At 39.7% G+C, this 22,263-nt stretch overlaps 1 protein-coding gene across 3 annotated transcripts in view; it reads left to right on the top strand.

Annotated features, from left to right (window-relative positions):
• The window catches only part of NFATC3 (nuclear factor of activated T cells 3), a 64,482-nt gene extending 45,244 nt beyond the window's left edge, over positions 1-19,238 (top strand). The window contains exons 10-11 of one of the 3 annotated variants that reach the window (XR_005628879.1): positions 6,390-6,681; positions 7,062-7,163. Coding sequence is in view for 2 of the 3 variants with exons in the window: in XM_039721139.1 (XP_039577073.1) it covers positions 7,062-7,163; positions 15,764-15,888 (227 nt within the window). In the remaining variant the exon portion in view is untranslated. Of the gene's footprint in view, positions 1-6,389; positions 6,682-7,061; positions 7,164-15,763 lie in introns of those variants that run through there. The other 2 variants (XM_039721139.1, XM_039721140.1) reach the window with 2 other exon arrangements.
• Positions 19,239-22,263: the final 3,025 nt, after the last annotated feature.

Below are 22,263 nucleotides of genomic sequence, written 5' to 3'. Positions count from 1 at the left end.
CAGTTTGTTTATAATTGTTCAGAAATTAAAATGGATGCACAGCAAAAAAGTTTTTTTCTCTCTGTCACAAGTATTTGTTGCTTTTTGATACTATTTCCTTTGCTTAGCACTGAAAGTACTGCCTGGTTCCTGTGCTGACAAAGCCCTGGAATCACAGGAGAAGCCCTTGGAGCCTCACTGAAAGCCTGGCCACTTGCTGATGGTTTAGAGTACAATGAACATGGGAGTCAAATGGCCACAGCTTAATTAACTTCTTTTTTTAAATGATCGTTGTAGAAAATTGAAGAAGTTCTGATAACTGCTGATAACTTCATGTATGGAAAATGGAGCATGGATTTAAATGCTGGACTTGCCCTTGGCAGCAGCACTGGGTTTGTGAGCAGTGCCTTTCCCTTCCTTGTTGCCGCCGTGCAATGATTTCCTGGGGGTTGGGCTTGGGGCTTGTTTGCATTTCCAGTCTGCAAATACAAATCAGATGTTGAGCATGAAACCTGCTGTTCCAAAAGTCTGCAAGGGCACAGTGACAAGAAGCAAAGCTGCTCAGTTCTCTCAATGTGAGTGAATACTTCCGCTGCTTAATCAGCTTTAAGGGAAAAAAACCCCCATGTTTAGACAAGAACACTTTTTTCAATAATTTATCTGACATATTACTCTGGTTTAAAAAACAATTCTAAAATTTTTTTTCTTGTATAATTGAATTTTAGTTTCTGTACAAATAGCACCAAGCACAAATAGCAAATAGGCTATTCTACAATAATGTTATAACAATTAAAGAAAAAAATCCAAACATAATTATATGCATAAAATGAGTGTTGATACAATATGTTCTCCCAAGTAATACATCAAACCTGAAAGCTCTACTTAGTTGGAAAATAGGTTTTTGAAGGTTACCAATTAAGGCAAATAAACCTCTCAAAATAAAACACTAAGGCAAAGCCAGTTGAAAATTCTTTAAATCATGTCTGGATTACCAGCCTTAAATATTTAAATCAGTAGTCTTAAAATAAACAAAAAACTCTGAAAGCATAAATTATCTTCTTTCTTTTAAGTAATGTATACTCTTTCAAAATTAAAATAGTATCTATTTACTTGCCCAGAAAATAAAACATTTCAAGAAATACTTTACAAAATTTCAGTGTAGTATGGAAGTGCTACCCCATGATAAAGTAAATCATAGAATTACTGTGTAGCTTGACAGAATTGGATTTAAAATCCCAAAAAACCAAAATCCCAATTAAAAAGACCACAAAATTGTGAAATCCTCACCCCACCTCCAGGTGTGATTGTGTGGATAATAGTTACATAAATTCATTTAAGTAAGACCCCTAGAAATTACTCTTACTGCCTCTTCAGCCAACATTCAGTTGTTTTCTTAAAAATACACCAAAACCACCTCCAAATCACTGCATAATCCAGAACTACAAAGCTACTTCATCCAGCAGTGCTCAAGTCAAGAGCATCTGGATGAGTCCTGATCCAGCATCTCCTGGAAAGTGTAACACATTTGCACTTCCCTGGCAAGTCCAAGGTGTTTGCAGTGACCAGATGGAGAATCTTTGGAAATGCTGTTGTATTCCCTTGCCCTTTACCTGGGCTCTGTTCAGGCTGTGGTTGAACACAGGTTACACAGTGGAAGGGCAGGTCCTGCCCATGTGTCTGACAAAGGACTTTCCTTCCTGCTCCTTTCTTTTTTTCCCCCCCATACTGGACTTTATGTGACTCTTCATTGTCATGTTTTTCAGGAGGACCTTGTTGATATCCTTAGACTTTTCTAATCTCCACCTTGAATTTGCTTTTATGTTTTGTTTCCCCTCTTCCTATCCTTGCATCCTACACCTAATTCACTTGAAACAAGGGATCAAAATGCATGAGGTCACATAGATACAAAATTCAAATTACATTATAAAAATATTTGAAGCAGAAAACATTTCAAAGTAGTATTGTGTGCTGCTACTTCAAAGGTATTCTGAAAAAGTTCTCTTTTCTGCTTAGGTTTTGCAGTTGTCAGGCTGCACAAGCTCAGAAACTTTTGGACTGGAACTAACTAAAGCAGCTTCATGCACTTTTATTTGTCCCCTCTACTTTTTCTATCCCTTGGTGTGTTGGACCTTTTTTCCCTTAGCATCTTTCAGCAAGTCAGCCCTGTGGCCAACACCTCAGGTTAACATTTCCCTGGATATAGACAGTGGAGTTTTAGGGCTGCAAATAGATATAAACAAGGCAGCTGAAGTGACAGGAAACAGGCAGCTGGTCATTTCTGGCCTTTCCCATATCCATCATCCATACTGGGCTCTGCTGCACACCCATCTAATAAAGTTTTTTCCCCACTTGAAAGAAAAGCTACTCAAAGTTAGACTCAGTCTGGTTATATGAGGTCTCATTAATCTCTCTGTTTTTAAAAAGTGCTTCTAATGTAGTGGTTTCCCTATTCCCACTGTCAGGTTTTAGGTTTAAAACTCTTCCAATACTGTTGATTTCAAATTTAATCTTTTGTGGTTTGCAGTTTAGGAGGGAGTTTACCTTGGATTTCATGGCTTTCTACAGTGATGAGATTTCTAACAACTCCTGTATTTAACCATTTTTAAGGTATTGTTTGGCTGTATTCAGCAAATCAGGATGACCTTCTACTAATCCTCTTACATTTTGTTACTCATTGCATCTCCATTACATAAAGCTGGAGATTAGAAAAATCCGTTATGTGCATTTGCTATAAATCATAACCAGAAATCCCCTAAGCACTTAGTGCATATAAAGCAATAAGGCTGCTTTGTCAGACACAGTCCATGTAGAACTCTAAGCTGTTAGCATTCATTCATTTTAATAGTTCTGTGATAATTCTCTAATTTATAAGTTCTCTTGCTGAGAAGCTCAGATTATTCTGATCTTGGCTAGAAGACTTGTACATCTTTGCAGGCAGCTTTTTAACTGTAGCTTCAGCTTAATTTTTGGAGAATAAAAGTGGTGAGTAATAAGAAAGTATTGGAGAAGGACTATACTTTGTATTTCTGTCTACATTTAAAACTTATTCATTAACAGATCAGTGTTAATTAAGGCAGCATCCTGCCATTGGAGTTCTGCAGAAGCACAGAAGGTACTGAATGCGGGAGTCTGGTGTAGTGTGGGGGAGAGCAGCTCAAACTTGAGCTTTACATTTCAAATCCAAGGTGTTTTTATTGTCTCCTGAGTACAGAGTGAAATGTTGCACCTTGCAGTGTGTCCAGCAAGGCCAAGGACTCTGAGCTGCACTGTGCCTGGAACTGTCAGAGCAATCCTGCACTAAAAGGCATTCTCAAAACTCTACCAGTGCAGACTGTTGAGTAAAGTTCTGTTCAAACTCCTCCTTTCTTAGCAGTCTCATTGTTAAATCTGTATTGTCAAGCAATATGAGACAGCAGTAAAAAGCAATCCTGCAGTGGGATGTTGAGGTGATAAGGCAGAATCTGAAATGTATTGAAAGAGAATGGAAATCTACTTTGAGAAATGTGTGTTATGAACAAAATGAAGATCCAGACCGAGCAGTAGTCTAAAAACTGAAGGGTGGAACAGTGAGCAGAGGTGAAATGCTTTGCATCAGGGCTTGTCAGCAGTTAAAGGGTGCTTTGACTGTAGCTTTTAAGGGATTTGCTCACTGTGTCCATCAAACTGTGTCAGTGAGGCATCCCAAGAAGACCAGTTACAGATTTCTAATGTGTAAAATTGTCAGCTAAATCCTCAGGTGTTGATGCCCAGCTGTCCCTGGGAGAGCCACAGAACGTATTGTAACTAATGCAAAGTAAATGCAAGTAAATGCAAAGTAAACTCAGTTGACTCATCACTTCCAAAAGATTCCCATTCAAGAATTAGAAGAGGTGAGAGACTTCTTCCATCAGTGCTCCTTGTGACTAGGAAAAAATCCACACAGACCCTTCAGCATCACTTTCCACTGCACAGCCCATGTGTCCTCTAGAGCCAAGACTAATGCTGAATTCTCTGTCAGAGTCAGCTCTCTTCTTATGTGAGAGAAAAGGTAAACATGACTGCAGTGAGTTGGTTTCACCGGGATACAGAAATGCAGAGTGTGACAGCATAGCCAAGCCATGAGCAGGGTATTTATTTGTTACTGTCGCAGATAATTGCAGAGTTGGTGCTGTGATTCTGCAGGTACATTTTGTTTTTCTGTACATAATGTGCACAGGAAAACTATACTCCAACATTCCATACAGTTAATTGAAAAAAATAAAATAGTACTACTTAGTGAAGTTGGCATTAAACCTGAAATTACTGAATAAAGCCTAAGGCTTGGAATGGTGAGCTGCCAGGCAGCCCCCATGTCTGTGGTAGTTTGCCACAGCAACCAAAGCCTGACGTGTGACAGGTTTGGTCTCAGAGCAGCACCACCAGCTGGCTGCTCCAGCACAGACCACTGAGGGTTAATTAGAGCCTGGCAGCTTCTTCGTTTTTGTTAGGGAAAGTTGACACTTGCTGGTCATGTGGAGTCAAAACCAGGCTAAATATACTGCACTAAGCAATGTGACATAGTTGAAGAGATTCTTCACATAAATTCAGCTGGTAGAGTTGTGTCTGGAGCTGACAGAAGGAGGTGTATGTCCCAGGAAATGGGTGCTGCACTCTGTCCATAGTTTTCCTTGAGGTTTACTGATCCTTGTTACCTCTGTCAGGAGAGCAGTTCACTCACCTGTCCTCTAAAACACACATTTTGGATCAAGCTTCTTTTTGCAAAGCATATTTTAAAAAATCCACTCTCTGCTACTCACTGAAGCAGCATTGCAGACAATCATTCATTCTAGAATATTCTGGGAGATTTACTCTTCTAAAACCAGTACATCTTCTAGGTTATGTCCCACAGCCTGCACATCCTGCTCCAGTTCAGCAGCAGTAAAGGATACACAGGCTAAACTTTTAATCAGATAGTGCTGCAAAAACAGGAAGTTAATTGACTCCTGTAGGAGGAGATCCTGAAAACCAAATGGGATGACTCCAGGAGCTCTTTGGTCTGCCTGTGTCCATAACAGAACTGTAATTTTAAGTTGACTTCTTGCTTTGACCCAAACTGGGCGCTCATAATTGAAGGTTTAAAGGTTTTCTTAAGCTTTCTTTACTTAAAGACTGAGTCAGGACAATGAGGTCATTCAAAAAAGTATGAATTTTTTATCTGTTAAAGAGACCACCAGGTGTCATTTTTCTTGATTTTTGGTTCAACTTCCTAGTTTTCATGTTGGCTTTATATTCTTTGGGTACAGAAAGCTTTCTCAAAAGTTTAGGGTATTACAAAGTATAAAGGTATTTTTAATGTCTATTTTTCTGGTACCTCAAGTTCTGCCTAATGTGTGTGTGTAGAACAAAATCTTTGTGCTGTACCACACAGTTGAAAAGGCTGTTGTTTTATGTCCCACGTTTCCCAAGCAAGAAGCAGTGTGTGCCTGAGGGCAGTGCATGCTCTGTTCCAGAAGGTGCTGGCTGGAGATGTTGTGTGTGCTGTGCATGGCACAATTTGTCAGGGATTGATAAAAGCAAACACTCACCACTGTCAGCAGCTTTGGTAGTGCACGCAAGAACCTCAGGATCTTGCTAAGTATGAAACTAATTAGAAAAATTGTTCAGAAACATATTTCCCTGCCAGAGTGACATATAATCCTTACTGTATAAGCTGTGCTGTCTTAATGGTGCAGAGGCTGTTGCTTTATAAGCTAATGAACTGCACTGCTGTCTCTGGAGGCTTTTTGGCAGTGTTTGTTGTCTGCTCTTTTGAAAGATTCACCTTTCTAAAGAGGGTTGTTGGTACAGTTAATTTGTTTCCTCACGAGGCAGTTTCCTGCCCATCTCCCTGGATTCATTAGGTCTTTATTTAAATATCACTTTCTTGCCATTTCTACCATAATTGATGGGGGAAAATGATCTTTTCTTATCTCCTATTATTTGACAAGAATTTGTCCTTAATTTACTCCTTTCCTTCACAATGGCAGCGGACATTTTCATTGAAAGCCAGATAATGCTTTCCACTTCCCATTTAAACATGTGTAACTTTACACTTTGAACAATTAAGCATAAGAAGTCACCCAAAGAGGTAATTTGAGCTGCTTGAATTTCAGAAGGAAGTAAGAGTAGATTCCTTTGTTCTCCCAGGAGTCATCCCTAAGCAGGGCTTAGATACCATGCTGGCAAAACAAGTGTGTGCCTCTATCCAGAAGGCACAATTTAGCCAGGGTCCAGAGTAATTTTCTTAATTGTGTTAAAGCCTAGTTGACAAAATTTGCAACCCTGTCTTAGGCAGGGAAAAATACAAATCCAACCCTTTTGTAAGCTCTGCCTAGCCGCTGATCACAATGAATAAACCCAGACTTGTTGGTTAAAATAATGAATACACTATTTGACATTGATTTTTCCTCTAGGAAAAGCAGTTCCATGAAATGCAGCTCTGCACTACCTGCAGGGTTTCTCACGTGGCCCAAGTGAGAGGGAGCCACCTGTGCCAAGACAAGACTTGGTGCTGTGCCACTCGGGCTGTGGCGGCCGCACTGCGGAGCCGAGCCTTGGGCAGGGACGCGGTGGGACAGCGAGGGCAGCCACAGCCCCCTGGGCCTGGGGGAGAGGCAAATGGCACTGCAGGTTCTGTTCACTAGGACTCCTTTGCCTGCCCTGGAGTTGCTGTCAAGTGCCACAAGTACTTCTAATTTGACGACAGTAAGTAAAGCAAATTGAAAAGGCTGAAGGAGGAATGTTCTAAACGCAAATACTGAAATCAGATTTAATTAGTATATATTCATGATGATGCAACTATGCGGACATCCAAAAAAATAACATTACCTTTATGGCTCTGGCTGCTAAATAAATGAAAGTAAATATACAAGAAAATATACCAGATAAGTGATACTGTTTTTAATAGGCACTCTGATAACTTATAAATAGTTACTTATGTCACATACGCAGTGTTTGTGAATGAAACGGGGTATTTAAATTTAGTGCTATTAAAAGAAAAATGAAAATCACTTCCTGGTTGAGTGAACTGTAACTTCTTGGTTTAGTCCAGTCAGTAGTTATGTCTGTCTTCTTCTCTGACACAGACAGTTTTATCTCTGACCTGGAATACCAGCCATCAGGTTCAACAGAGAAATGGACTCAACATTCAGCACTCATGTCCAACTCCTTTGTGGAAAATCTAGAGGGTGAGTCTGCTTACTGCAATGCTTCAATGTTTGAAATTGGAGCACAGAGGAAAGGGGAAAGTGTTGTAAGAGTTTCAAGAGCTGCAAGTGAAAAGCACTGTGTAATGCTGAAGTATTGCTATAACTGGACACCTGTGTATTCTGAAATAGTTGGAAATTTAGCATTTGTGAACCAGGTGTACACTCATTCAGTAAAAACCTCCACTCAAAGTATACAGAGCTGCCACAGAACTTCCTGAGTGCTGTAGGATCTAGTAAAATAGCAGAAGAGGATATGAAAAGCTTAAGCCAAATATGGGCAAGGTAGAAGAGTGGCCAGATCAATTAACTGAGAAATTTGGAATGTTTCTTTTTCAAAAAGATGAAGCAATGTCAATGTAAATAGATGGAATACAGTGGCACGCACCTCCAGTCAGAGTATTAGGAATACAGGTTCATAACTAGATTTAGAGTTGAATGTGCACTATAATTGGGTAAGAATATCTGGATTTATTATTTCAGCTTCTTTATTTCATATATAAGCAAGATAATTAGGCCCTATGACTCTGCTAAATACTAATGATATTAGAAATTGTTGCATGGTCTATTGGTCTTGTTTGTGTTTAGACTTCAGTGGTTTTCACTTCATTACAAATATGCCTAAAATGCCAGAGAGCTATACTGTCCTTTTTCTCTCAATACATTTACATTATAAAGACTTATAACATGTTCTACTTTCTCCATAGATTTGTAAAGGTTAATAACTGTAAATGTACAGTAAATTTGGTAACAGTGAAACAACCAAGCTCTTTGTAAAACTTTTACACAATTACTGTGTAGACTGATCCTAAGTTTGCTTATGAAACTGAAATAAACCACACTGGTCTTTTGCCCAACTTTCAAGAAACTTAATTCTGCTTTCCTTACCTATCAAAATGTTATTAGTAAGGTAAGTAACTCCTGTTTGGAATGGCAAAGCCAGGGAAAGGACTGTACACCAAGCTGACATTCCTATGTCTTGAAACAGCAAATCAATTAGTAAAATATGAGTTATAACTTAGATTATTTCAGTGTTCTGCACTATATCCTTTGCAATTCAGAGTCTGGTAGGTTCAGAATAATTGTTGGAGAGCAGGAGTTCTTGAAAAATGGAAATTCAGGCTAATAATAAAATAACCCTCAAATAGCAGTGTCCCCAACTGAAAAATAACACATAGGGTGGTAAACCCCAAATTTAGGTCTGTGAAATGTATGCTGACAGGGCCCTTTTATAAAGGCACACAAACAGAAACCCAGACAGAAACACGTTTACACACAAGTGTTAGCATCTGACAAATGCAATCAAGAAACATGGCATTTTTAAAAATGAAAATAATGGGTATTTTATGCATTTGGCACAGTGTAGTGTGGTATTAATACAGGATAGGATTACAGAGAAAGTAGGATGGTTTTGTACCTTGAAGAATGCTCAGTGTCAAATCAGACAAGTTAACTGTATCCACTGCCAGTACAGAATTCTTACAGAGCCAATTTTCAGGCTTAAATTAGGAAGAACACAGCTTCTAAATTATACTGTTGGAGAGGAGAGCAACTGTGACTGTAGTGTGCTGCAGGAGATCAGAGCATCTACAAAGGCAGGAAATAACTAATGGAATACTTGAGTCATCCTTTATAGAAGGGGTAAGTGAGATGACTGATGAGTACCAAAACATGAGGAGAACCTACATGAGGAAATAGCTCTTTATTTGGTTGAAAGGAGTGTACAAAAACTTCTTGAAAAAATTAAATCTTGTTTTGTAGCAGTTTCAGCGTCACAGGCTGTGACAAACTTGAAAAGACAAACTGTAGAAAGCAATCAAGCTTATGAAGATATAATAGGTGGTGAGAAGGGTCACATAGGTGCAAGCAGTCTGCAGATTATTTATGAAGGTTCATAAGTGTGCAGTTACTCTGCTGTGAGAGAGGCTACAAGCTGCTTCCATGTTGTGAAGTTAAATGGGACCAACAGATGACTAATCAGTTATTCAGTTAAAATTAGGTAAGTGATGTTAGAAAGTTTTGTGTGTTGATGTTGACAGTTGAGGAACTAGAGATTCTCCTTCCCAGAGTCCTTTGGAAAAGAGACATGTTGCAGTAGCTGTCTCAGTGTAAGGTGTCAGTGAAAGGTTTCAGAGAAGGGACAGTGACAATTGTCCTCGAGTAGATGACATGCCAGACAGCAGCTCTGGAAGAGCAAGCAACAGTTAACTGTAAAGTAGAACCTGATGTGGAGTCTGGGTAAATGTGGCACTGCTGCTGCTCTGCTCTTGGGAAGGGTGAAAACCAAAAACCTCTACAGCAAGATCTTGTGATTAAGGGAAACCAGGTAGTTAAAGTGGAAATTAGAGTAAGGGAAAGAATCAAACCTGCACTCATCAATGCAGTGTTAACTATTCTCATTTAAAGCTGTCTCATTTAAAATAAGAACTATGAAAATTTGCTCAGTAGTGTTAAAAGTAGTCTTGAAAGGGTGAATAAATGCTAGGAATGTCTAGGGAACAGCAGAGAATAAGAAAATGCTGCTCCTTAGATCTGTTTTATGTCCACATTTTGTCCCTAATGCCACAAAGGAATTAGATGAATCCCTCTTGTTGGATCTGCTAGAGCTCTGCAGCCAGAAAAAGGAGTGAGGAGAAAATGCCAAATATAATAAAATGAGTGGGGGGCACAGAAAAGGTAATGGAAGATAATTCCTGGGAAGGAAACAGCACAGACCACCAAGGAATCCTGGGGCAAGTTCAGCACATCTAAAAAGCATTGCTATTGCTACAGGGAGTTAAGCTCTGCAATCTGCTGTCACAGAATGTTGCACTTGACAGGATTTTGCACAGACCTTAAAAGATCCCAGAGAGAAAAATCCAAATGGGCACAAAAGATTCTGTCTCTAACTCAGGAGTTCCCTGGGAAAAACACATTTTGGAGGCTGGTAGAACACCCTGGGGAAGCATTGTTGTATCTTGCACACGTCTCTGCTCTTGCCTATTGCAGCCCTAGTGGTCTGTAATCTGAACTGGTTTGTCTGAAGTTCTCCATAGAGGTTTTGAGGAAGTATTTTTGACTTTAAAAAACCTAAAATGCTTGGTAACTGCCAATAAAGATAGCTTGCTTGTCCTGTACATGCAAGGAAAAAGAGTTTACTTGATTATTCCCTGAAAGGTCTGTAGGTTCAGGAATTTCCTTTTCTTATACTCTTATAAAAATATATATACTTAGATATACTTCTGTTTTACTCTGTGCTGCAGTACAAAATATTTGTCTTTCAGCACAATGAGAGGGGAAATTAGATACAGAGCAATTCAGAAGCATGTTAGTTTTTGCTTGGCATTTGATTAAAAAAGATAATGCCTTTACTTTTGATATTAGAACTTCAAACACCTTAAAAACACCTTAAGAGAACTTGTTATTCTAAATTCATGGGGTGGGAGGTTTAATTTATCCAAAACATTCAGGAATTTATTATTAGAAGCACCAGGTTCTAATGGTGATGTCATGCTTCATAGCACAAGAGCTTTGTTCTGTTCAAATCAGTGAGCATGGATCACTGCCTGTAGGTGGGAGTTTCTCCAGAGGGGTTGGTCAGTGCTGGAGCAGCTGATGAGATCAGCACCCATAGCTCTGGGTGTCACTCACTGCCAAATGGCTGAGCTGTTCAACCCAACTTCAGGTCTTAAAACTGTGGATAGCAAATTGCAAAGTTAGAGGAGCTCATCCTGAGCAGTCTGGCTGTCAGGCTGTGGCTCTGTCAGCTGTCCAGTGCAGGCCTTCAGTGACAGAGGCAAAGCCCTCGGCCCCAGGGGCCGGGGAGGCCTCGGTGCTGCAGCTGCTGCCACTCGTGCAGTGAGCAGGGACTGGAAACAGGCAAACAGAGCCCAAGGGGAATGAAAACCATGGGAAGAACCCAGTAAAACAGAGTAACTGGGTGTTCTTAGTTTACAGCAAATCCAAAAGTCAGAGCTACTTCTCTGTAGCTCTGCCCATATTGATGTTAGGATGCTGCTTCATATTTTGCAATTTTTAATTTTGTAGGCTGGAGCCTCTATCTGACATTTGGTGCTTTCTCAGTGCAGTGTTTGCTCCATTTTGATGCAGCACAGAGAGGGAAAAGCTTTGCAATGCAATATTGCAGTATCACCAGTATTGACCAGGCCAGTCTAATCTGTCTGTAGCAGATTTTCTCCTCACCAATTTAACTTCTGTTCTAAACTATCTATTTTTAACTGTTAGTATAAATTTGCCAGCCAGCTTACATTCTAGATAAATACTAAGGGAGGAAAAGGTGAAACTATTGCAAATAAAGTAACAGTTGAAATTCTGAAATCCAGGAAAACTGCCAGAGAGGTCAATTACATAGACAGAGAAAAGTTGTTAAAATAATTTCCATTTCACAACCCAATATTAAAAAAAGGAGAAAAAAATATTTTAAAAACCCGCTGTATCACATTTTGATCTGTGCCATATCTGACAAGTTTTCAAAGTGCAGTTATCCCTGTTGTATGGAGGAATGTGCCACGTGTGTGCACAGTGTAGTGTGTGCACCCCTCTCTCTTCGTCTGCTCCAGCTGTCATTTCAGGATTGTTGACCTGGACTGTTAGCACAGAAAAAAAACACTTTGTAACATTTTTGATGTCATCCACTCAGTTGATACTGATCATCCAGAATGATTTTAGGTATCAGTAGGTACCAAATGATCACTAAATATTAGCAAGGCCTCTGTAATGATTCAGTGTGTAAGACATCTGTGGTTCCTCCTGACCGAGGAGAGAGTGGAGGTCCAGGCTATGGGATCAGCAGTCAACACCTGGCCCCACGGGTACCAAACAGGCAGGGACGTAGCTGGAGGGGGCAGTGGACTGAAAAGTCAAGGTCCTGCTTGCACAACTGTTCATCTAAAGGCTAATGAAATTGGCTGTCTCCAAAGAGGCAGCAAAAGTCTGAACTACAAAACACACATGAACCTGGCAGAGAGAGCATGAAAACCGTGCTGGAGATCTGTATTGCAGAATCCCAGACAAGCTCTGCAGCCTCCCCCTGCAAACTTGTGCTGAAGAAAGGAAATGGTATCAAGACAAAGAGGCTTAACAAAGCCATGCATGCTGCTTTTCAGTGTCTAGCTGCTAATGGAATGAGTCTTAAGGCTGAGCAAAAGGGAGTGTGAAATCTTTGTAGATATATTTTTAGGACCGAGTAGCCCCTGCAGCTCATGGTCAAAGTAGGAGAGGTGGGAAAAGTGTTTTTTTAAAAGTAAAGAGATTTTCTTTTGTTTGTAAAGCAACAGCAGTAGAGTCTGAGCTTGTCCTTTCTCAGAATTGTTGAAATCTGTTCCTCTGCCAATTTGTCACCTGAAGAACTTGAGTTTTGCTAGACAATATTGTAGAAAACCTGTATTTATGCACATTAAGTTTTCAGTTTTAATCACAGACTGCTACATATTGTGTGCTTTCCCCTCATTGGAAGAAGGTGACACATCATGCATTCAAATACTGACCTCTGGATTTCTCTTTTAGTCTTTAATACAAAAAGGAAAATGTTGTATGATCTTGCCTTTAGCCTTGTACATTTTTATGCAGGATTTTATCTCTTACTGACTACATGATTTACATTTTAAACTGCTTTAATTTATACCATTCCCCATCAGAAAGACAAGTTCTGATAATACTGGTATTATATGAATATTATATGTGCCATGAAAGATTAGAGAGTGATCTGAGCTGCTGCCTTCTGCAAGTTCTCCTTTCTTTGAAACTTTATTTTTACTCCCATCTGTACCTCATCTAAACACTGGAGAGTCTTCTGGAGTCTGCAGGCTCCCCCAGTCCATTTGTTGGGTACAGAGTTCCAGACAGATGAAATGGACATTCCTGGCAAGTATAAAATAGGAAGATGTGTTAATTGGGAGGCCAAGGTCTGTGGAAAAAACACCTTGGTCAGACACAGCAGGAAAAGCATTTTTGGCCTTTTCTTGAGGCCTGCAAGGTGCTCTAGCAGAACACTGACTTACATATTTATTTTGAAAAAAGCACACTTGAAAACTGGTTGGTTTTATAAATTAGCAATTCTTACAAAGTCACTGGGACAAGTAAGGTTCCTCTACTAGAATTCCCCATCAGAATGAAGACATGGTCCTGCATTTGCCTAAGAAATGGCAGATGTTTCTAATGGAAATCCATGTAAACCAGATAGATCTGTACTCACCACATGCTAAAAGTATTGCAAAAAAAACCCCACTGAGCTACAAAACAGCTTCTTATAAACAAATCAGTGATTATTTAGAACAAAGCAACACAAGCTAACCAGTAGCTTTAATATTCTGCATAATGACTTCTGCAGAAGTTTGGCAAGTAAAACCCCATGTGACCAGCTATTGTCCTCAGTGTAATGTGCTCTAGGAGAATGCAGGGCCAATGGCTACGTGCTGTTCAGTTAAACACCTCTGCTTGTGGGAACTACAAAACATTGCAGGACAGACCAGTTTGTGCTGATGGTGCTACTACAGATACAGATCAGCCATCAAAACTTAAGGGAAGTAACTAATGATTTCAAAATACTGAACTTCAGAATGTTATTTATAATGTTTTTATTGTAGCACTCATGAAAGTTTTAGCAGTACTGAACAGCTGGGACACTGGGTTTGCACAAAGCTACTGTTTAGTAGATAAGAGCTGTTGGAGCTCCTTACAGCAAGCTAAATGCCCTGACAGAAGCTGGTGGAGCACAGTTCTTATGAATAATCATCTACCATTTGTTTAAAAAATAAAAAGTTGTGGGGTTTTTTAGCAGTTGTTTACTTATGTATTGTGTTGGCCTAATAAAAATACTTGGGAAAGTGCCCTACCTGCAGTCACACAATTTCCAGTGTCACTGTGCAGTTTTCATTGAATGACAGGCTTTTCTGAAGCTAGAGAAATTGCAAATCTTGTAATGCTTGAGGGAATTGGCTTTTCCCTGGTGTGTGTGACCTGCTAGAACCCTTGGCTTCCATACCATGTGTTTGACAAGCTGTCCTTGCACCGATGGACTGGTGGATAACAAACACCTCTTCCATTATACACAGGGCTGTGCAGGAGGTGGTTTTAATGCTTTCCTGAGTGACTTTGAAGAATACAGACACAACCTCCCTTCAGAGCTGAATTCTCTAAGTTACATGGACTTCAGCAGATTCACAATACGAATACATTTTCTTTCAGACCCACTTATGGATCCTACTGCCACGAAGGGCAGTGCTCAGGCTGTTCAGTGCTATAAACACAATTTACCACCTGTAGATTGGTTTTGTTATGCTTCTACCAGACAGGAATAGTTGGTAGGAAAGTAAATCCTGCTGTGGAAAATTAAGGAAGCATTAAGAAAGGTGGTGAAGTGCATCAACACTGTTCTGTAAATTACCCAGTGGAGAACAAAGTAGCAAAAGCCTGGGTTCCAAATCTGTTAAGATGTTCAATAGAAGCAGTTTATTATCAGAACAAAATGTTCTAAACATAAAAATGGTCCTTAGTCAACAAAAGGATCCATTAAATACCTGTTTATGGAAGGTCCAAGCAAAGTCATGCAATTATTAAGGAAAAGCTTCTATAATTCAGCCTATTCAAAGTCTTGCTGAGAAAGAGATGATATAACCTACTGCCCACTCAGTAATGGGAATCAACAGGACTCATTGCCTCTAACAATGAAATATAATTTAGATTGTGGTTATGGTGCAATATTTTTCTAAAATATGTCATTATTATGTAATGTGGTATTTTTCATGTCCACGTAGAATGTTATTCGTTTTTCTTTGATAACATTACCATGGTCTGTTTTTGTAGAATAGACATTTCTATCACTGCTTTTACATTAACCTTTAAGATGATAATTTTTATCATCTTCCAACCTCAATTGTCCTGCATTTAATTACATAGGATTTAGAGTAGGATTTAAGGATTATAATTTCTTAATAATCTAGGTTAACTTTGTCACATTCATTAAGGTGTCCCTCACTTTTAAATAGTGCAAGTTGATTAAACTTTGTTGAAGTTGACACACATGGATACACAAACTGGCCTGTATATTAGTCTATCCTGAATCTTCAGAAATTGGCTGATATAATTTAGTTACTGTGGTTTCAGAAATACAAGTATTCAGAAAACTGGCCCAGTTAATAGGTATGTAGTGTTTAAAAAGAATATTCTTTTAACCTGAATCCAAGTTCTTAGGAAGTTCTGTAAGTAGCCTGAAAGAGCCAGGAGTTGCTGGAGTTATTTGTTGTGCCTGTCACACTCCTGAACAGCAGGAGTTCTGTGGGGAAATCTCACTAAACCTGACCTGTGCTGTGCCTTTCAGCTACCTGTGTGTCATGAATGCTCATGTGGTTATTTTATTCAAGGGGCTTGGGGAGTCTCCAGCATGGATTATGGCAGACTGTTTTTTCCCCCCTTGCTTTAACTGTTGCTGAAGCCAGGCTCCTCATTCATCTCCTGTTACGTAACAGCATCAAGGCTTAGCTCTGAAAGTATTTATTTTTGAAATAAAAGGGTTATGCTGATGAGTCCTGCCTTTTGGAAAGCATAAAAACTGTCAATTTTTAATATTTCTTCTTTTTTTATAGTGAATGAGATCATAGGAAGAGATATGTCACAGATCTCAGTGTCACATGGAGCAGCAGTGGCCAGCCAGCCTGCACGTGCGTGTCCTGGATCGCTGGAGACGAGAATATCTGATGGAATCCAGTAATGGATAAGCTAACGACTCAACATCCATGAAAACATCACAGTGTCTCTGAATATTTCTTCATCCTCTTCCTCTTTAGACTTACTGTGCTTCCAACTCTGTGGCCTTTATGAACTGGAACAGTGGATCCTTGCAAAGCCCTTTTAGTGGGTTACATTTTTGATGTAGAGACAGAGCATTTTAATTATAGTTCCTCAGATGCTGTAAAGAGACTTCTTAAAATGGACACACAGAATCTACACCAGATATTTTAACTGTTTTAAAGTTACAAACAAGCTTTGCTTTTTGCATTTAAATAGAATACTTTTATATTTTAAGTGCTTCAGATGTGTGGAGGTGTTAGTTTGCTCTTATAATATTCACAGTCCTGAACGTGGAAGATTTAATGCACATCTTCAGTGTGCTGCTTGCCCTTAGAGGTAGTGTAGTTTGTAACTGATGATTTGTAACACTTTTTGGTCATTTTGGAAAGCCTTTAAAGCTTCTGTTGTTTAATTTTTTTCTTAATAAGATCTTCCAGTGGCAAATCATACCTGTCATCTGAAGCCAATGCCACGGAAGCCATTGTGTATATGAATACTGTAGTGTTTTCTTTCTTAGATTCATAGGAAGCAAAGCCAAATGTAGATCTGCACTTGTTTATAAACTGAAGATGTTACTTGATAGGCTGCAAAAAGACCATTCCATCATGAAAGTGTTGGGATAGAAATTACATTCCAAAATTTAACTTTTATAACTTTGTGGATAAACTTCCTGATCTTTATTAGCACAGGCTCCTTCTTGAAATAGCTTTTTTCTTAGCAAGTTACATTTGTAATCAAATTTGAGCAGTAGGATTTTAGATTAAAGAACAGCAACATCAAAGCCATGTTAGATACAGGAGAAGAATTAATGTTTGCTGAGGATCTAAATATTCCCATTATCCCTGCAAAATATGGTTTTGAAATCAGCAATTCAGTGGCATTCAAGTTTTCAATGCAATAAATCATTTGGTCACATCTGTATCTTTTATGTGCTGTATGCCTGACCATGTCACTTGGAACTCCTAAGGAGATGGCAGTTACAGTTCCTTAAATTCAGGCTGTATGTAAATGTCAGTTGGCTAAAAAGTAACTTACTGTGAATTAGTGGTTGGGCAGTGTGATGTGTCCATGTTTGATTTCAAAGGTGAGAAGCAGGAGCTACCAAAGAAATACACAAGATTCATCACAGCAGCAGTAAACTCCGTGCTGTGCTCTGAGGATGCACCTCCCTTTTTCCCATAATCTGATGAATTTGAAACAATCTGTTTACATCATGACTTAAAAATCTCCAGCCTTTCCAGTCAGACACTGGAGGGGATCTGACACTGCCTGTGGAGGCCATGGGCATTTCCCTCCCCCAGGAATCACTCATTTACAGAGCTTCCCTCCCTGGAGCACACAGGGTATACCAGTCATGGCAAAGGAAGGTCAGCAGCACATGGAACCTCAGAACATCCAAGGTGTTCCTTTTAGTTGCTCATTTGGATGAGCCATGACAATCTAACAAAAATTAAGAGTGAATTAACACAAAGAATTAGAAAAATGCAAAGTATACTTGCATTGGATCCAGTTCAGACATGTGTGGCCATGTTAGCAGTTGACACATGGGAAGGACATGCCCTTTGTAGACTTCAAATGAAGGAAATGCTCTGACAGTGGAGAGCAGTGCTGAGTTATAGCACCTGGGAGAGCAAGCACAGCTTCTACTGATGTTGCATTTTGGCAAACGGGGGTGGGGAAGACTTTCCATTGAGCCTTTTGCAGGCAGAACCTTACACCTGGAGTGAAGTCAGTGCCCGAGCAATACCATAGCTGTAATCCCATCTCTGTAATAGCTGAATCATTAACTTCTAAAGACCATATTAAGTGGGTAAAATTGTACTTTTGTCATGTACTTCCTTTTAAGAGTGCAGCCTGAGGCTACTAACTTGATGTGTTGTAATTATTTCAAACACCTTAATGCAAGGCCGCTATGTACCTGCTGGGAATCTTGAGCATCCTTTTGTGAATGTACTGTTCAGTGGTGCAAACCTTGACATTTGCAGGAAATAATTGGCAGGGCTGGAATCTGGAAAGTGTGATATTGTTATTGTCCCTCAGCAATGGTGCTTTACTCTGTCCTCTACTCGTGTATGTTAAAGATCCTAGAAAGAACTCACATGCTCAGAAATACATCTACTTCTGTTTTTAACACCTTCAAAACAAACCAAACCACACAATGCTGTAAACTCTGTCATTGTCTCAGAGTGTGTGCTGGTGGCAAGGCACGTTCCAGTTTTCATTCATGTATTGGGTCTTTTGCATTAACCATTGTTTATAGGAGAATTCTGACTGAGAAGCTTTTCTTACTGTATGGGATTTATGCTCCTTTATCCTGCTGGTACAGACTCTCCTTGCAAGTTCTCCAAGTAGCTGGAATTCACACTGTACCTAAAATATAGGAGCCCAAACAATCCGGAGTTGCTATGCACTAAATTTTCTGATGCCTTTAAATACCTTGATGCCTGTAGACATAGAAATGCTTTCCTATTTAAAAATGAAATTTAAAAAAATATAGCTTTGGATACTAAAGCAGTTTTGTATTTGCCTTGTAAAAGCTTCAATACAAGGGTCTTAATTTTATTTTAGCTTGTGTGAGAACGTAGATAAAGACTGTTAATCTTGTATAATTTTAGTGGTATAAAAAGCACATGATCTCTATTGGACTATGCAAATTTAATTAAACAACAGAACCCGGCAACTGTTAATATTTTGTTGGCATCCACTTCCTTGTCCTTAAGTCCTGTCTTCTCCCTGAGTACTTTCCCAAAAATTTTTAATTATTTACGTTATCCTGAAGGAAAGCCTTAATGATGAGGTAGCTTTTCTATAAGGAGGGTCAAAGATCAATGCTTAGGGAAAAATATAAAGGGGTAGCATTTTAATCCAGGGGGACAGGGATGAGTTCTGAAATTACCATTAACTAGGAATCTGAATTTCTGTAGTAAAACTTACCTGTTATCAGGGGAACTGCCACCCTTTTTAAACCAAAGAATGAAAAAATGATTTTGTTCTGATACAAAGCTTTGAAACTCTATTTTTGATACTCATAATGGATGTCATTCCTTGAGGTTCAGAAATCGTTCAAATTGAAGTTTTATATTTAAAAATGTGGGACAATAAAGATTAAGTTCTAGATGTTTACAGAGCCTTGTATTGTAATTTCATGTACATTTTGTATTTTAAACATTTTTGTAAGTTATGATTGCAGTGCTACTTGCAGAAATAAAGGGAAAAACTTGCATTTAGGCTCTTAAATCATAGTGTTCAAATAAATAAAAATAATGCAAATACCTTGTCATTTATTTGAAATGCAGACCCAGAGGTAGTGGGAAGAAACTCCATTTGTGATGCAGTGGTAACAGCTGTGCCAGGCTGGGCCAGGGGAAGTGAGGGACATTGGGTATTCCTCCTGGAACAGTGGTGATTTTGAACAATCTGACAGAGTTTGGAGCTCAGATTAGAGCCAGCAACAGTGAACCTCCTGCGTGAGAAGGGATTAACAGTGCTGGCAGAGTATCAGCCTGCACAGCACTGCTGCTTCCCTCTTTGCTAGTGTGGTTGTTTCAATTAGACAATCACAAGATTATTTTGAAAGATTTTTCCAGAAATTATTATTGGAGGAAGTTCATAATAAAAAGTAATTTCCATTCCTGAAAGGATATCACAGGCAAGATGTAGTTAAAACTGTTTCTGAAATAAATGTGAAATTCCAACAAAGTTTATATTACTTGCCAAATCCTGGCTGATCAGGCAGCCCCGAGGGAAGTCCCTGTGGGTACAGTCAGGCCTTACACTGTGTACTCATCTCAGTGATCTTGGTGCTGCTGAAAAGGGTTTTATCTCCCTTTCCGTACCCCTGCAATCCCAGTGAGCTGTGGGGCTGTTCAAGCTCCGGCCCTTGGCTCCCGTGCTCACCTGCGGGAGAGAGCAGCAGCAGCAGCAGGAGCACGGGCCGGGCTGGGATTAGCGTCCCTCAGAGCGCCTGTCCCGGCCCATTACCTTCAGCTGCATTTCGCTATAAATACACCAGAAAGGGGATGCTCGAGTGCCACCAGCCCAGTGCGCGGTAAATATAGCCGAGGTTTAGTAAAAATAGCCGCGGCGGTTTGAAAGCTGTGCACATGTTCTGCGGGGTGATTACCCAGGGTATAATTAGCACACACCGACACCAGCAGTAAGCCATTGACTGCGTCTCCTCTGCCGTCAGTTCAAGTCGCCTTTCGGATGCAAATGGGCTGGAGGCTGCTTCGCTCGGGCTGCTGGGGTGGGACAGGAGGATCTGCGGTCACGCCAGGGCGGGCAGAGCTCAGCGCTGACACACGCACGGCTCTTGGTGCAGAGACGAGGCTTTGTTCCAGGCAGGGTGAAAACGTCTACCTTGCAAAACACTGGTTTGATATTTCAGGTAATCAGGGAAAAGTCATGTCCTGTTAAAGTCAGCTCCTTTAGAAGAGTAACCAGATGTTCATTCACTTACGACCCAAACCCAAAGGAAACGCTGCCAGAAATCAAGGCCTTTTAATTCTCATATTATAGCCAGTATTTCCTTACAATATTCCACAGCACAGACCTGTGCTGTCTTCTTCCTGCTGCTTGTTTCTGGACCTCTCTCTCCCTGCCTAACTCAAAATATCACTGTATGTTCTGAATGTACCATGTGCTCCACTGGACTGAATAAGGTGAGGATTGAACTGTTTGGTTCCTACCTTTTTTCTTTGCCCCTTGGCTTCAATTAATTTACAATGACAGTGTTCAGGAGCTGGCCACTGCTGTAGGGAGTGAAAGTATTAAGATATGTAGAAGGCCATGGAAAAGAAAAAGGAGTTTCAATATATTTAAATTCATGCATAGTTTTGCATACAGACTTCTCTGGTAAAGGAGGTTTACTCAGAACTTTATTCTGCCTGTAAAAAGATAATTTTTATCAGTCATTCTTAACAAACAAAAAGCATTATCACTTGCAGAAATCCTCTAAAAAAATTATTTTACACTAACATACTGTTACTTTTGTTAACACCTGCTACATGCAAAATAAAATAGAAAAAAAAAAAAAAAAACCCAGACTAAGATACAGAAGCAATAGAAAAGGAATATTTACTTTGCAAAGATTTGTGTGTTTCATAGATCTTGTTTTTGAAGAGATTGATCCACTAGAAAAGTCAGGCTATGCAAGTTCTCAAGCTGCAAATGTAAAGTTTTCATTTCATTCGTGGTTTTTATTACTAGAAACTGAAAAATAAATACTTACCTCTTCCTTCCTGTCATTGCTGTGACACCTGCTGGTAAGAGCTGGAAGAATGTTTGTAGTCTGTGCTTGTTCTTTTCTGTAATTTTTGATCAAAGGAAAGTGATGCACCTAAAGAGAACTTGATGTGAAAATATTGCTTGGGAACATGGTGCTGGATAATCAGTGGTATCATGTGAAGTGAGCTGGAGGGAAAAGGGAACAACTACTCTTCCAAGTTCTTCTGACAGTGGAGTGATAAATGACTGATGGCTTAGGAAGGTCCTTCTTGTAATGAAAAGCAGGAAAGACAAGGAAGCAGCATGTTGAAAATCCTGATGGTTGGGAATATTGACATATTTTCTAGAAAACAGGCAATTATAAAAAGCAATAACCACCCTACACATTAACAGCTGCAGCATCTCTTAATAAACACCTCCAGACATTAACGACTGCAGGTTCTGGAACCAAAGACAAAAGTTCCTAAATCCAGCTTCTCCACATACCCACGGTTCTGGCTGTAGCACCAACATCAAGGATTTAGGCTGCCATAGAGCATTTTTTAGGACAAGGCATGAAAGGTCAGGGTTGCCTTCCTAAATTTACTACAGCTTGGTGCAGAAGGTGTGAGGGATCCTTCTCTGCCCAGGAGGTACAACTACTGCAACAAACACACAGCACAGAATAGCTGAGTGTTGTCCTTCATGCATCATAATTTTTTTCTCACAGCAATAAAAGGATCTGTTTGTAAATATTCCAAGAACTCCCTGGTGTATCCACCAGCCAAGTCGTTCTTGCAATGTGTTGGAAAAGGACAAGACAAGCTTCTAGCAGTCAGTATGTCACTGTTTTCAAGTAGGAAATTCTCTAAGTATGATGCAAAACAGATTTTCCCAGTCTTCCATCATTTGAAGTGCCTCCAGAGCTGCTGCATAGCCTGTCCAAAGCACTGGTTTTCTGTGATTTAATGAATTAAGGTTTACTTTCAAGGTTTGAAATTTTAAGAATTGCATCATAATAAAGGTGCAACAACCATTTACAGGTCAAAAACAGCTGCAGTTGACAGCAGAGGTGCAGATTTGCAGTTTA

Source organism: Passer montanus, unplaced genomic scaffold, assembly GCF_014805655.1.
Source record: "Passer montanus isolate IOZ18808 unplaced genomic scaffold, ASM1480565v1 scaffold45, whole genome shotgun sequence".
NCBI lineage: Eukaryota > Metazoa > Chordata > Aves > Passeriformes > Passeridae > Passer > Passer montanus.
The sequence above is the reverse complement of the archived record's forward strand: the minus strand, read 5'-3'. Positions and strand labels throughout refer to the sequence as shown.